General features: G+C 26.9%; 1 protein-coding gene across 5 annotated transcripts in view; it reads left to right on the forward strand.

The window, feature by feature from the left end:
• The window catches only part of LOC107438610 (diacylglycerol kinase delta), a 99,139-nt gene that overhangs the window by 38,681 nt on the left and 43,646 nt on the right, over positions 1 to 16,812 (forward strand). For 3 of the 5 annotated variants that reach the window (XM_087165870.1, XM_087165872.1, XM_087165873.1), the window contains exons 2-6: positions 8,335 to 8,382; positions 8,640 to 8,702; positions 11,626 to 11,706; positions 12,827 to 12,931; positions 15,294 to 15,429. In XM_087165870.1, coding sequence (XP_087021996.1) covers positions 8,335 to 8,382; positions 8,640 to 8,702; positions 11,626 to 11,706; positions 12,827 to 12,931; positions 15,294 to 15,429 — 433 coding nt within the window. Of the gene's footprint in view, positions 1 to 5,949; positions 6,497 to 8,334; positions 8,383 to 8,639; positions 8,703 to 11,625; positions 11,707 to 12,826; positions 12,932 to 15,293; positions 15,430 to 16,812 lie in introns of those variants that run through there. The other 2 variants (XM_087165874.1, XM_087165871.1) reach the window with 2 other exon arrangements.

Here is a 16,812-nt window from a genome sequence, read left to right on the forward strand (position 1 = left end):
TTTGTTGATTTAAAGTTTATTCCTTTGCTTAATTAAGGCCACTGTATAGTTACGGTTTCAGAAACATTTTTATAATTCGGAAATCTGACTGCTATATTTCGAATTGAATTGTGTTTTCGTTGTATTGACTTCGCATCATTCTACAGAAATCGATTCGCATCGTGTTTCTTTTGGAATCTTAAACCTCACTTTTCATAAAAGGAAAAACTTTTTTTGAAGAAAAAGAGGGCGAAGCCGAGATATATCAGATGAAAGAACTTCATAAAAACTTCCAAACATTTTGAAAATCTGGGTCGTATGAAAGTATTGATTTATGTAATATTTCTTAACAAATGATAAACTCTAGTCAAAAGTATAACTTCTATTTTCAAACTGAAATTGTAAAATATAGTCGATCATAAATCCATCTCTATCTTCATAAATATTCGCAAGAAAAAAAAGTACGTTAGTTTTTATATTGGGCCACAACCTAGCCTCGACGATAGTGTATAATTATGAAAATATTTCTCTTTTTTTTTTCAAAATGGCCTTCTTTGATATTTTGTAAGTAATAGTATATTTTAAATTAAAGTAAAATATGATACGCAATTCGAATGTTGGTTGATTCAGGATTATTCTCTATTGTTTACGTAAAATGTTAAATATTATTTCCATCTAATTCTGTTAAACGTCCTTTTTAGACCTTGAAAATCATATTTTGTAACTAGATTAAATCGAACACAGTTTGAATAATTTATAAAATTGATTGAATAATTGATAAATGAAACGTTGAATAATTGATAAATGAAACGTTGATAAATTACGTAATAACAAAAATTGATTACATATAAATTCTCCATAGGTTAACATAAAGAATATGAAATCCCTTTTAAATATTAAAAATGTAAAAAGATTCAACTTTTAATACATTTTTTATTGGCATTATACATTTTTTATCAAAATTTTATATTGGAAACTATCACAAGACGCCTTCAATCTTTAGACTATAGAAAAGCGTTCTTATCATAGCATTTATCAAAATCCTTTAACGTCATCATCATGTGATTTTTAAAAAAAATGCTGTGTAGCAAAAAAAAAAAAAAGGTGAAACCAAACGAAAAGTTTAGCGATATTTGAAAGAGCAGTTGCGCAACAGTCACTTGTTTGCCAATGGAATCATGGGTTAATGGTTGCAATATGCTCAGCATTGCGCACCAGCCGCCTTTGCTCCTTTGGCTACTCCCAATCGATCTAATGTTCGATGTTAAGGCCTGTTTAGACGATCCAATTTCTTGGACACAGATTTAGTGATATTGATGGAAACTTGTTTTGCTTTGAGCTTGGATCGTGTAAACAATCATCCAAGAACTTGGTCCAACTTCTTGGACGATAGTAGAGCATGTTCTACTTTCCATACAAGTTTTTTCTCCCTTAACCAATCAACGTCTTAGGTTTTGTAACGTCAACAAGCAGGCAGCAAATTATGTCATTTTGTTGTCTGTTTTCATATAATTTAGTCCAAATAAATTAATTTGTTACTGTTTATTTGTGTTATTATGATTTTATTTGAATTTATTTAGTAATTTTAAACTTATGTAAGTATTATTTTATAATGTTGAATATGAACAATGCGCATGCGCAAGTTTTTCTTTCAACGAATCAGTGACATTCAAGAACTTGGATAATGTCAACGAATCATCCAATTTCTTGGACAGAGAAATCCGTCAAATTTCTCGGATTCAAGAAATTGGACCGTGTAAACATGCCTTTATTCAAGCCGCCACCGTTGGTAAAATACCTTCGCAATCGCAGTTATTGAGTTAACGTACAGACTTCGAGTAGTCAGTACCTTAGCCACTATGCTGTTTTGGTTTCTTGAATTTATTCAATTTGCGAGTGAAATCACCACAATTTGGAATGGCACTTCTGCGTATATGATTTTTTTACAAAAGTTTACAATAGATAAAATTCTATAAATGTTAATGAAGTCTTATGATAAATAAATACTTCGAAGTCGTCTGCACAAATATATTTCGACAAACTTTGAAAAATTAATAATAATATTTTTATTTTAAATACAAAATATCTTTTTATCATCGACGAATTAAAATTAATCGCTGTGTTTAAGGCAAACCTATTTCTGTGGTCTATTAAGTGAAATTAACTACCAGTGTATGCGTTAGCTGTTAAGAAAAATACGAAATTCTTTCACAGTTAGCCAGTCGGCATAGAACTAAGTTTAAAATCCCTATTCCACAAGGTATAGTATTTTAATACGTTCCTTTGACCTTGATGCGAACCTGTAACTGAAGCAAATCTTTTAATATAGAGTAGGCTTCTTCAGAGATGTCGTTGGTAAATAATAATAAGTATTTACTTTTTTGTGTGTATTTTTCTATTAAACAGTGTTTAACTCTAAGTTTGGATGAGATCTATGTTGCGAACTTACTGATATCTCAGATTAAATCTTTTGTTCCTAATGGGACCATGTTTCATTTTAAATATGCCATAAAATGTAATTTTTATCAATATTATTTTGTCAGAAGTTTTTTTCCAACTTGAACAATGTATATGTGTTTGCTTTATACTGTTCATCATAATGCTTTAAGAGGCCTTTAATGCTTTTTATTTTAAAATGTTCTTAATCCTTTTCATTTAATTTTTACAGATAAACTGATGACGGATGTTTACTCTGTTTGGCACTATCATATATCGATACATGTAAAATATAAGGCCACTACCCAATCACAATTTGAGATATAAAGTGTGTGGTATTTGAAATTCTCTACTTTTCCTTGCAAAATAATGCCATTTCAATTCTGCAGTCAACAATTATTGAAAGATATTTAAAGAGTAAACAGTTGTTAGTTTTTAGATTTTTGAAAGTGAAATTATTTTTTATGAAATTTACGTTAATGGAAATTTTTAGTGTCAATCCATATCGCTTTTCAACAATTTCAACTGCAATAAAATTATGTTTAAAAAGTAAAATCTAAAAACTGAGAAACGTGTAGTTTTAAATTAGTTACACTCAAAACCACAAATCGCAAAATTTTATTGCTTTGAAGTTTTGAGGAAAAATTCATAGAAGTTGTAAAACTTAATCAAGCGCTTCTTCTCCTAATCTAATATAGATTCCTTTTTTTTTTCTTCTTCTTCTTTCTTGAAAAGTATTGTGCTGCTGTCTAATAATACTATATCATCAAAAGTTTGTCAAGTACGAGGGAAAAAAAAGTCTGGAAAACACAAATTAAAAATTTAACTTAGAATCCAAAATGGCGAGTGTAGAGGCTTCTTAAGAAATTGGAATTAGAAATTGCGATAGTCTGTTTTCGAACCTAAATTATTGAGTCGAAGGAAAAAATATTCAGCTCATTTGACCCGTATTTGTATTGTATTGTACTATTTGTATTGTAACCGTATTTGTATTGTACTATTACTTTTTTCTTACGATGACCCTTATCATATGCGGAAATGGAAAAAAAAAAGAAAAAAAAAAGCTGCAAAAGTGTTTAATTTTTAACCTTAAATTTTATTTTGTCTCAATTTAATGCTGCTTATACTACAGTACATTATTTATACCTTCAACTATGCATGAACGTTAAAGTTAAGGATTTTATAGTTTTATTTTTATGATTTGATTGTTTTTAAATTTTCCTTGGACTTTTCGTAATACGTAATTTTAAAATTGAAGATTCACTGTTTTTCTTGATCTAGCATTTAACTTGTTTTTCCGAGCCATAAGCAATATTTATTTAAAAGAAGGATTTAGATTACTTTCTACCACTTAAATTTTGATGAATCAGGCCATCTGTAAAAACATAATAAAAATAATTCATTCGATTATCAAGCTGTGGTATTGGCAATTGGAAACAGTTGTACCTGAATTTCATATGACTATCTATCTGGCTTTTGTTTGTCAATTCTTGACATTTGGCTTTTGTCAGTTTCCTTTTAAACTCCAACTATTTTTTTGTTTTTGACTTATCCACAGGATAGAGCCATGTGTTCTTTAACTTTGTGGTACTGGCAATGAAAGAAATTTTTTTTTTTTGATCAAAAGGTAGAAGCTATTTTAGTTTTTCTATGTAAATATCAGAAATATCCACTTTTTCTTCTATTATTTTTTTAAATAATTTTTAAAATAATTTACATTTCTAACTAATTAAGCGAATCGTGTTCTTACTCTCAATTATAATATATGTATAGTTCCCTATAATTTATTAAAACTATTTTTTTTTTATTATTTAAATAAATAAATTGAATTTTTTCTAATCAAATAAACCTACGTTTTATTATAATTGGAAGTTTCATTTTCAAATTATAGTAAAAGAAGAAAAAAATATTGTACTAAAAATTGTAATCACTATTTTAAAAACAAATGGTATTTTTTATTAAAAAATTTAGCTTTTGAAAAATCGAATTTCGAAGTTCTGGAGATACAAATTTCCCATTAAGTTGCATGTTTAAACAATTGTTAAATTAAATAAATACTAATTAAGTTATAATACAGATGAAATTTTTAACTAACTTTAGTTGAATATAATTACGTAAGATGGAATAGTACTCTAACTAAAAATACTTCATTTTGAATATCAATTATGCTAATTTTAATGCTTAAATTAATTTATCTATTTTTTTTTATTTCGTGAAAATAGATATTATTTGTAACATATTTAAATATATATTTATCATGCATTGAATCTAAACAAATTGTTATTTTATTATTAACATATGAAAATATAATTTATGAATAATTTGGGAAAACGTCCAAAATACACACTGACCGCAATCAAGCTTTAAAATTGTTTAAATAGGAATCATCTTTATTAAAAATGATTCAATACACATCCCGCTATACACAGGAATATTGAAAATTTGTATATTGATATTTGAATAGAAAATCGATGATTCGTGATTTTAATCGGACTAATTTTTAGAGATTCTTCAAAGGGTACAACAAGAAGAAAAAATTGGCAAGATATATTCATAAAAATCTAAATCCAGAACTGAAAATCGTTTTTACGTAAATGTATGTTAGACTTCTTAAATAATAAATTTTTCGAACCAAGCATTCTTAAAAATTTTCTGATATGTAAGAAATATTTAAATGTTAATGATCTAGTCCGATAGAGCTGCTTGAGACAGCCATAGCTAGCAATTGGCTGTAGTACTGGTAGAAGAAGAAGTAAACTTCATCAATACATTTGTCTGAGAATCTAGTTTTTTTTTCTTCCAGTTTTGAGAATCATAATTTTTGGAAAACATTTTGCTTGAGCCAATTACTTATTTTATTTTGTAACCGCCGTTGAACAGCTGACACAATTCTGAGGTTATGATTATCAATGTTAAACTCCGAAGCTTTGTAATTTTGAACCCAACCCAGAATACAAGATCACTCCTGGATCAAGCATTGGGACAAACTAGCCTTCATGGGACTAGTTTAGACGGAGAAGAAAACCACGAAAATCATCCACGGTTAGCCCGAGGGCAAGGAGATTCTAACCCTTGATCCGTCTACCACTGAGAATATTTTACGTCTGCACTGGGATCTATTCGAGCCGGGAGCAGAATTCGTATCAACCAGCCACCGTTGGGATTCGAACATACCTACCTGGGTGACACTTTATCCCTTGAGCCTAAAAAATGTAATGATAAAACTATTTTAAGTGTCTTGCAGTCAAGGGATATGCGTTGCTCTCTTCTCTGCTCGCCACCGCTTATGTAACATTTTATTACATTAATCGTAAAAGAGCTCAATATTTTAACACACTTTCAATATTTAATAAAATTTCGATTAATGTATTGAATCTTAGCCAAAAAAGTAACATTAATAGTGCCGGATACAATGTAACTTTTGTGTTTCCCTCCTAATTTTAGGGTTGCAATTGAAAGTAATGGGAAACGTCACACTTTTTTATATATATCCTAAAGAAGGCAATTGAGAAAAATCATAAAGCGTTCCTTTCATTTCGAAGGGCGCCAATTACCTCACGGAAGTTGTGCTGTAATCCTACGCATGATAGATTTTGGAATGCAAACAGTTTTTCTTTAAAATTTCATTCACTGGCTTTTCAATTTCTATATCATCCTCCATACACCCGAGTTTTCTTATTTAAGTCCTTTCAAATCGTCCGCGGAAAATCTTGTCCGCATGTCACCTTTGTACCTCTTTCCTGATAATCTCATCTTTCAAATGTTTATTATTTACTTTTTTTCCCGGTCTCATTTTACGTTATGATTAATAGAGACTGCCGTGTGCTACGTGGAATTGGATAGTTATTTTCCTTATTTCAGCAGTGAATTGACTTTTTTTCTTCTTTTTTCTACTTTTCTTTTGTCAACAGACAATATCGTATGATTTTACCGAATTCGAATGAATAAAGTTTGCGCTTTATCTGAAGGATGATTCTTAGGACTAAAAGTTAGTAATTAGGAGTGTGATTTATGCGGAGGGAAATCTTATAAAATAATCATGTATTGTTGTTTTGTTACTAAAGAGTTTTTAGAATCTTTGGTGAGTTACTATTATTGCAGATTTTTTTTAAGCTGCTTTTTTAAATTCAGAAATGCAAAAATATTCCTACTATAATAGTTACATTTTATATGTTTTGCCCAATAATTATTTGTGTGTATTTCTATGTTTGAAGTATAAGATATACAATGTATTTTTAATTAATTTGTGCAAATAATTAATAGTCCTGATTTAGAAGAAGTTAATATATCCCTTTTAAGCAAGTTTGCAACTACAAAAGGACTGTCCCGCTCCCAATTTTAATTCAAAAGGTTTTATTTCATAAAATAACTGCATCACGAGTAGTAGTATTGCTTTTCTTATGGATTCTTTTTCTTCATATTTGACTTAAATTGCTCAATACATGTTTTCAAACAAAATGCCCGGCGAGAAAATATTTTTTATAGAATTAAGTTGCTGGCATAAAACTTCATGTAAGCTAGTGTATAAATTATTAATAATAATTAGTGCAAATAATTGTGCAATAATGGCTTAAAGATGCATTTTTAATCTTTTGTTTAATTAGATTTGATAAATACAGTGAATTACCTTATTGTATTGATGACGACTTGAATGATTATGCTCTAACTCCTATTTAAATCATTAGAAATAAATGCATTTTATAGAATTTTTTCTAAATTTAGAAAATTCATTAAAAAATTAAGTTTATTAATTGAAGTTTTCCAATTAATAAACTGCATTTTTAAAATTATTATTTTGATTTATAATTATACAGCTTTTCTTGTTTGGTATTTAATTTTATTTTATTTTAGTTTTTATACTTGTTGTAATTTTTGAATTAATATGAAAGAGCATATTTGATGCTCTTAATTACATTTGTTAGAATATTTTTTAAATGATTTGATTTCTGAAAGCACTACAATAATTGCTATCCTGGCACTGGTGAATATTGAAATTTAAAAATAATAATAAAAAAATCTATTTTGATTGGTTAAAGTACAAGGATTAAAAATAAATTGCAAACTGATTTTTATTCTTGTATCAATATTTATTGATAAAAAGCAATTTTTTGAAAATTAAATTAATTTTAATAATTAAAGTTTTCAGATTGCTCCTGTGTCTTTTTTATTTATTTAATTTTTTTTCAAAATATTTTAAACATTGATTTTACATAAATATTGAAATGAGCTTGAGTAGTTGTAGTCTATGAAAATGTGCCATTTCATGTTTGGTGTATTTTAATTCATAATTAATTTTATTTATTTATGAACTCTTTTAGACTGTTTAAAATACATATTTTTTAATGATTTAGTAAGTTGTGGGTAATCAAGTTTTAATAGGAAATTCATGCAAAAGTTTGTATTTTTATAAAATTACTATGTTTTGATTAGAGTACATAACAAACTAAGAAAATAAAGACAACCTTAATTTGATATCTATTTCAAACATTTATAAAAAAATTCTCTATACCTTTACACCCTATCAATATTAAGTGAAACCCCTTGTTAAATGGATAATAATGTATAACCGAGAGCTTAGTTTATTGTATGCAACTCTAAATAAAGTAGCATATTTGGAGGATTTATTTATTATTATTGTTAATTTTTATTTTTTAATTCAAAATGGAATTAATTTAACCGGGATATTTTTTCAGTACTGCATCTTCATTGTAATGTGCAGTTTTCTAATGGTATATAATTTCATTTAATCAATATTTTCAGAGAGTGACTCATTATTTTTTCTCATTTTCTTAAAATATATGTATAAAAAATTTTTTGCAACAAATGTAAAGTTTGTTACTTCAAAAATCAAAAAATAGACCCGATATAATTTCAAATATTGTAAAATAATATCAAAATAATTTTATCTCTTTTTTGCAGGTTTGTATTAAAGAAGGCTATCTTATGAAACAAATTGGATCATTCCAGGTAATATTTAAATTTATAACTTTTTTTTTTCATGTAAAATTATACATAAAATAAATCAGAATTATGTTTTTGAAAAATAGAATATCATAAAGGAACATGCTAATTCTTCAAATTTTTGGATATCTTTAGAAAATAATTTTGTTTTTCAGTTGAAAATTTTTAAATAACTTAAAATACATATTAACATAAAATACATCAAATGTAAATCTCAGCTTCTTTATGTTTAATAAAATATAAATTTGTTTTCTCCTTTTTAGCGATGGAAACGGAGATACTTCAAAATAAAACCTCGAAAATTATATTTTGCAAAAGATAGTAAAGTAAGTAAAATAAGCTTTTTAACTTAGTAATAATGTATATTAACTTAACTTAGTATATTAACTTAACTTATCACTTATGTAAATGATCTCTTGATGCAGTTGATTTTCTTATGTTTTCTTTATTTGTATGTAAATAATTGCCATTGGTTTATAATACAGGAATTATTTGCTGCAAAATTGAATAAATGAATTTTATTTTTATTTTTTTGCTAGTAATTGATTATGGTTTGCTAGTAATTGATTATAAGGTAATGTTGAATTTCTGCAAAGCAGATTCAGATCAATCAATTGGTGTCCTTGTTGACACAATAACCCAAGGAAAATGCATGCTTATTTTATAAAAACAAAATTTATTGCATGAGTTGCAATATATACTTATCAAGTTTAGAGAAAAGATGTTATACCTTTTTCGGTATTTCCAATCCGATCTTTTTAGCAACAATCATCTTTCTGCATCTTTAAGAACATGTTATAAGGGTACTTATATGTAAAAAAAAAAATTATGCATAGATTTTGTTTAAGATATTTATCTTTTAATCTGTTATTAGAAATAATTGTATATGTTGCGAATAGTTGAAAAATTTGCATGTTGTAGTCTCAAAAAAGGAGACATAAGTAAGGAAAATTTATTTTATCAGGTTTTTTTTTCTTACTAGCAGTTAAAAGTTATCCTTATATCCTAATATAGGCAAATGCTGATGATCACCTTGATGAAACATGATAAATATATTAGTGTTTATATAATTATTAATTTAAACGAATTTACGTTATTTAAATTTTGAAATAATAAATTCCAAATTATCTAGTTTAAAATCAATTGATTTACTTTCCTTTTTGTCATTTAAATTTTTCTTTTTCTTCGATTTTTTCCCTTTCTTGTTTCATAATTTTGAAAGATTTATTTATTAGTTAAATAGCAAATTGTGTCTGAGGGGAGGTAAAAGATATAGATAACTGGTGCTAATTGACCATAAAATTGCTTATAAGTGATGCAGGATCATCAATATATGATTAATAAACTCTGTTTTATAATTAATGAAATTTTGAAAAAGTGCTTACCTTATTTTCGTAAATAGTATACTTTCCATTGTATAATTATATACAGTGGTTGGAAGTAGCGCACTACATGTAGGGAAACTACTCTAATTGCTACTTGCTTCATAGTTTGTCGTGCTGTGTACTACTTTTTAAAAAACAGTAGTTTGTATTAGCAGCTACTTTTAAAGTTAGTTTAGTAAAAAGTAAACGAGTTTCTAACACAACTAATGTTTTGAATTTGATGGGTGTAAAACTTCGCAGCTAAGTCAATGGACGCAATGAACATTCTCCTGTAGCTGAGCATTAATAAGTATTGCATATTTAAAATTATATATAACTAATATTTAAGATAGCCAATACGAATAATAGATAATTTATCACTTAGGTCACATATTCACATGGAAATGTACACTTGTGAAATATTAATGTTATTTTAAAGGAAGAGAACATATTTTTGATGTACTACTTAATTTCTTAAAATACCAATAAACAACTTTCATTGAACACTTAACACAAATGCAAGTAATTGATAATTTCCTAACGTTCATTAAAAAATATTCTTTGTTGAGAAAGGCATAAAAAGTTGAAGGTTAAATGAACAAATTTAAAATAATAAATAGGCTTATGTAACATGAATAAATATTTCTTAATAATTCTTCATGTTTGGTATAAGCAATTTTTTTATTCAGACCATTTTGAACATAGGTGCAAATCAATTTATCCTGCAAGTGTGTCTCCTTTTGAGTGGTGAAATAGTAACAACATTTGGAAAGTAGTTTGTAGTCACTCCATTTAAAAAAAGTTATATTTGTTGGTCATGTATTGTACTATCACTGATTCAATGTCATGTATTATAATATCATGTAATGTAATTGGTTCATTTATCTACTAGTAAACAAAACCAATACTTTATGTCCACTTAAATAGTATGGGGTGGCAAGTAATTAAATTTTATTTAGGCCTAACATCATCCATAAAACCATAGGTTGGACTTCAGTTGGCATAGAGCTGTACGGTTAACTGTCTTAACGCAGATGCTTTTAGCACCTGTCAAAATTAGATTTCAGATGAAAGAGAAAAATGTTGCCAAAATAACTTAATTCACTAGTGAAATTTAAGAAAATTTTTAGCTCCACGCTTGTAGAACTGCAATTCAGCGATGTCAATTTCTTAAAGCAACTTAGGAGAGTATTGAAGAAATGACTACCCATATTATACAAAGGATTAATATGGGTGGTCATTTTTCAGGAAAACATGCTTCTTTACAGCCTCACCTAATAGGTGGACATAGTTAGGTAATACAGACGCACGCTGTGCGTGGATATGTAAGCAGAGATTCTCTAATTTTGCGGATATTAAGTGCGAAAAAGAAAGAAAAATTATTTGCTGGGGGAAAAAATAAAATCAGAAGCAGCAATTAAACAAAACTTAAAAGATATTTCATATTAAAACTAAAGTATTATATCCGTAACAATTTGATGGGGAATCGAAAAATAGTTCACGTTAACAAGATTCAACTGTTAACTTGAACTACCTTGTAACCCTGGGTTACAAGGAATCTTGGGTTATAAGGAATTGTAGACAATTAAGTCCTACTCTTTTTAATATGTGCTAAATGAATTGTGCCAAATATTTAGACTCTTTTGTCTAATTAAAGACGAAGAAAAAAGAAAAACTTGAGAACAACTTCTGAGCACTAAAATAGAAAAAAATAAGTCTTCTTCATTATACAATATTAAAATTCAAAATTTGTTTGCTTCAGATTTCCCTATTTCGGTGAACATGTATAATGATGGTTTCCATACTGTTTTGATGTCTATATTTTAGTTTCATATTGTATATTATTCTGACAAAAAGGCTTATAAATACCTCTTTCTATTTTCAGTCTGCAATATTTGAAGAAGTTGATCTATCTGATTTAAGCATTGCTGAATGTAGTATCAAAAATGTAAATCACAGTTTTAAAGTAAGTTAAATTTGTTATTTTCTTTTATTTTTTTATAAGATTTTATTATTTTAATTAAACAAAAATGAGTAATTTGTTCTTATGAGATCTTTACAAACACATAAATTTGATTAATATCTAATTTGAATAAATTGTATTATGATTTGATGAAATTATTTACTATGTTACGTAAGTAAATTATGCGAAGAACTCAAAGGAGTTGTTTAAGAGTTTATTTAATTTAAATACTTGTTGGAAGGATATATTTTTCTAAACAGATGCTTTTATGATGTTTTAAAAAATCATTTTACATTTTTAAGATACTCTGTTAATATATTGCTTATACTGAAAGGAAAAAAATATTGAATCATATTGCAAATAGTTTAAAACTTTATATTTTATTACGAAAAGGGTAAGTAAAGAGGATTGTGTCATGCTACATTTAAAATATGGATAAAAAAATCCAGTCAAAATATGTAAAAAAAGGTTTCTGGAATTCTTAAGGTATGAGAGTTTTTAGTCTTTCAGCTTTCCATCTTTTTGAAAAAATTTTAAGATTATGTGAGATGAAACAAGATAAAAAATACATAAAATGTCTTTACTATAGCTTTGACAAAGTCATTTTAATCTTTTTTTTTTTGTTAGATGAGATTATTTCTTTTTAAACTGTGTTTGTGTGTATTTCTTAAATGTTAGTTAGGTGTTCACTTTAGAAAACAAATTTTTCTTCCTTTTGAAAGCAATAAGTAATGACTTTATTTTAAAAATTGAATGAGTTTAAGAAAAAGTTTTGATCAGGCATATTTTCTATTTAATTTGAATTACAAATTTATATTAAAGAGGAAACTAATATTTATTATGCAATAATGAAAGAAATTAGTGATTTAATATAAAGTGAGATTATTTCTTATATTTTTGTTTCCTGAGCAATCATGTACGTGTATTAATTAAAATTTTAAACCAATTTTCATTGAGAAATTGCTTTTTATTTTTAAAAAATAAAGATTCACCTTCATATTTTTATTTATTGAGTCTTAGCTGATGTTCAGCTAATCATTAAATCGTGATTGATTCTATATGTCATATTGGGGGAAGGGGGATGTTAACCTGTCAAATTCTAATCTTATACTTTTCTCTCAAGGTTATTACTCCTTTTCGAAGTTTAATTCTTTGTGCTGAATCTCGTAAAGAAATGGAAGATTGGATCACTGCCTTCAAAAATGTCAGCAATAAAGATTTTTATGAGGTAATTATTTTTTTTTCATTTGTTTTTTAGTGATTTTTGTAAAAGGTTTGTTCATTTCAAAAATTAATATAAATATGAAAGTTACCTTACTATGCTCCCTATCATTGTTAATCCTAAATGTTTAATTATATGCACGAGTTTAAATTTTGGTAGATTGCGAATTTTTTTAAAAATTATATCTATTTATCTGTAATTTAATTCACTCATCTTAGATCTGTGTGTCATTCCCAACCTAAAAAAATGTGTTAAGTGTTACGGCAGTAATTTTGAAAATACCAAATAATACATTACTTTAGGGTATTTCAAGACCATACAGTTCAAACACTTTTTAATCAATATTTAGTCTTGAGAAGATTTAAGGGATCAGTTAAAAAATGTAAACAAAAAAATAATTTATGAGTACCTTATATATAAATGCTCTTAAAACATTTTGTTTAACTGAGGAGAAATCTTAAAATGAGTGCAATAAGGTTTGTAACATCTATATTTTTTTTAGTTCATTTTGTTTTACATTGTAACATAGCATTTTGAGAAAAATTGTTCAAAGACCAATAATTTCCGAATAATACAGTATTAATTGCTAATAACTCTTCAATTTTATAAACATTCTAATTGGCTCTATTTCAAAAGATTCCTAAAATAGTTGACTGCTTCAAACATTTGTGGCTTTTTAAATTGGTCATACTTCTAACTATATGTAAAAACCTAATGATGGTGTTGCAGTTTTTCATTGTCGGTACTTTTTTACTAACCGAAAAATCACATGGTTGGATTCAATTTTCCCATGTTAATTTCCATATTACTTTGGTTGTCATCAGCATACAATTCATAACAGTCATAAAAGATATTGTTTTTCCTATAAAATATTTTTCTATCCTTAATTTAAAGGTATTTACCCATAATATTTATTTTTCTTATTCTGTTCTGCTATTGTTTTTTTTTTTATTTTGCTATTATTGTATTTGGAAACTAAGAGTTGTTTCTTTATTATAATGTAATTCTATGATATTTCCTTATTACTCTACAATTTAAGATGAACTTATTTGAATTGGTATCTAAACTTATTAGCTGTTTTAAAAATTTTTTTTTTGGTGTAAATTGCATTGATATGCTATTGTACGTTACTGTTAAAGAGTTTCATTAAATGATTTATAACTTAACAATCAGCTTCATGCATAATGTGATCCATGCACAAATTGTAATTAATATATCAGTCTGTTTGGTAAGCAAAATATTGAATTATGGTTCTGAACTTACCAAATTTGTTCTAACAATGAACCTTTAAATTCAAAAGTTTTTTTTTTTAAAAAAAAAGGAATGATTACTAAGCAAAATTATTTATGTTCACTAATAGATCTTAATTAAACCATAAGAGAAATAGAATCATACGAGACCTTTCATACTATTTATTGATCAATTTTTACTCAAAATAAATATTTAATTTATAGAAATGAGATTTGGAAGGGGGGAGGTAGGGCTAAAAGAGTAAACAAACTGAATTATTTATAGTAAATATATGAGGACAGGGTGCGTAGCGTTTTTAAAAAGTGCTTATTTTCGTTTTTTAAAAGCCCTTAAAGGTGCTTTTTTCATTGGGTGTTTTTAAAAAGTGCTTAATTTTCCCTTTTTCAAAAAGAGATTTTTTCTTTACTAAGTTGATTTTCACTTTGAATTATGCAAAAAGAAAACAGTTCACATTGTTCTATTCAACGTTTTCACAATTAATTCAACCCCTATCTATTTCAGTGTATTGTCAGTCTGTAGCATATGAAAACGCCTATTCCTTTACATGATTCAAAATTTCATGATTTTTGACAAAAACAATGCCAAAAGTTTTTTTTTTTTTTTGTCAAGATAAAACTGTCAATTGTCAAAAACTTTTTCCAACCCTACCTAATTATGATATTTTTTAAAGTGCTTTAAAATATTTTTTGAGTGCTTAAAAGGTGCTTATTTTTTGTTGCATAATTTGGCTGTGCACCCTGCAGGATTGCTGTGCAGCAGCTAATAAAAACTAAATTCCCAATTTTTTTTTCCAAGATTTTTTTAATTACAATAACCAAAAATTTTCATGCTCCATGTAATTGAGACATAGAAGGAAGTAAAAGGCAGACTCATTATCTTTTATGGCATAAGGGGGTCAACTTTATTTAATTATTTTGTACTTTTTTTTACTTAATCCTAGATAAGCTAAATTTTTATTCTATTTAGCTGAATGACTGAATTTTTATTTGTAATTAACAATATACCTAAAGTTATGTAAGAATTCATTTCTATTTTATAAATTGGCTTTCTGTTAATCATGGTTTTTTTTTGATTAGTTATTTAAACAATCTAATTTATCTCATTGTTTATTTATAAGGGCACAGATCATCATGAATTCTTGTCTGGGCAACATAATTGGTGTGTTACTTATTATGCTCGTCCAACATTCTGCAATGTCTGCAGAGAAGCCTGGCCTGGCATTGGAGTGAGATCAAAAGGCTTATCATGTGAAGGTAAAAATGTCTTACTTAATTACCATTCACAAATTTTTATTTTTGTGGTAAAATATGTGCATGTGTAGTAGAAGATTTTAGATGAGACATTTAGTAATGAATCCCAATTTAATTCTCATGGTAATTATTTAATTGCCACGAGAATAAAGATGAATATTCTACGATAGAATAAAGATGAATATTATTGCCAACTTTTATTTGGGTTTAACCCTTCTATAAAGCTTCCACACATAAACAATCCAATGTTTCATAAAATCGAACAGGCTCATTTGTTGACTTTCAAAGCAGCACGTGCTTTATTTTTGAATAATACTTTCACTAGAAGTGAAAACAAATATTGTGTGACGAATAAATGACTATACTCCTACATTTTCTCCAAAGAATTACTTACGATTTGGTAATCTCTTGTACCTCATGATAGTATCAAATTAACATGTCTTATATACTAGTGAATTGGTATTTAATATTTATAGTGGTAGTTACGCCACATTACTCCCCTTCCAGAATTTTATCTGTGATAGAATTCGATGAGCGATTACCACTAGTTGATTCTTGCTGTTAATATATTTAGATCAATTTGGCTCGTTACATTTTTTCTTCATTTTTTTGTTTATAGCATTTCGCTCATTTTTTTCTTCATTTTTTGTTTATAGCATTTCGCTCATTTTTACCCCTATATTATTTATTACCCTATATATTTTATCTACTTCACCAGATATTTTTCTCTTTTTTTTCCTTCGAGCAGTTTATATTAAGCAAATTAACTGTTTAATGTGGACAATCCATATCAATATTAGCATGTTCATATCACGTCCGGGTCGCCATTGAAGTGTTGTTTTATCACCTTAATACAAGAGAGATTTATTCAGAAGATTAGCAAATATTTATTCACCATAGCTGTTCTTTTTCAACCAGACTGTTGCCACCCAACATATAAAAAGTAATTTATAATCATCTTGCTTAATAGATTCATTATCGATTAAGAATAATACTACAGAGTTTAATTATCGACTATTTCAACATTCATCTATCAAAAGGTACCTCTTGATAAAATCAAGTTAAATATTTTATATACTAGTGAACTGGTATTTAATATTTATAGTGGTAGTTACCCCACTAGATTGAAACAAAACTTGTTTAAATATTGTGAAAAATCAGTAATCACAAACTATTTTTTTATCTGTGATGTAATCATTTTTAGCAATTCTTTTTCTTAAGCAGTCTGCTTTTATGTTATTATTTTAGCCCTAAAAATTTAATTAATTTAGTTAATTAAATTAATAATTTAATTTTATATATTATAGATTGGTATAAAAATGAAATTCATTTCAATTTTGATACTAATTTTTATTTTAGAATTGAACATAATTTTATATTTTCCTT

The sequence above is a fragment of the Parasteatoda tepidariorum genome, chromosome 6 (genome assembly GCF_982258835.1).
Source record: "Parasteatoda tepidariorum strain Cologne lab strain chromosome 6, Ptep-v5.0, whole genome shotgun sequence".
NCBI classification, from domain to species: Eukaryota; Metazoa; Arthropoda; class Arachnida; order Araneae; family Theridiidae; genus Parasteatoda; species Parasteatoda tepidariorum.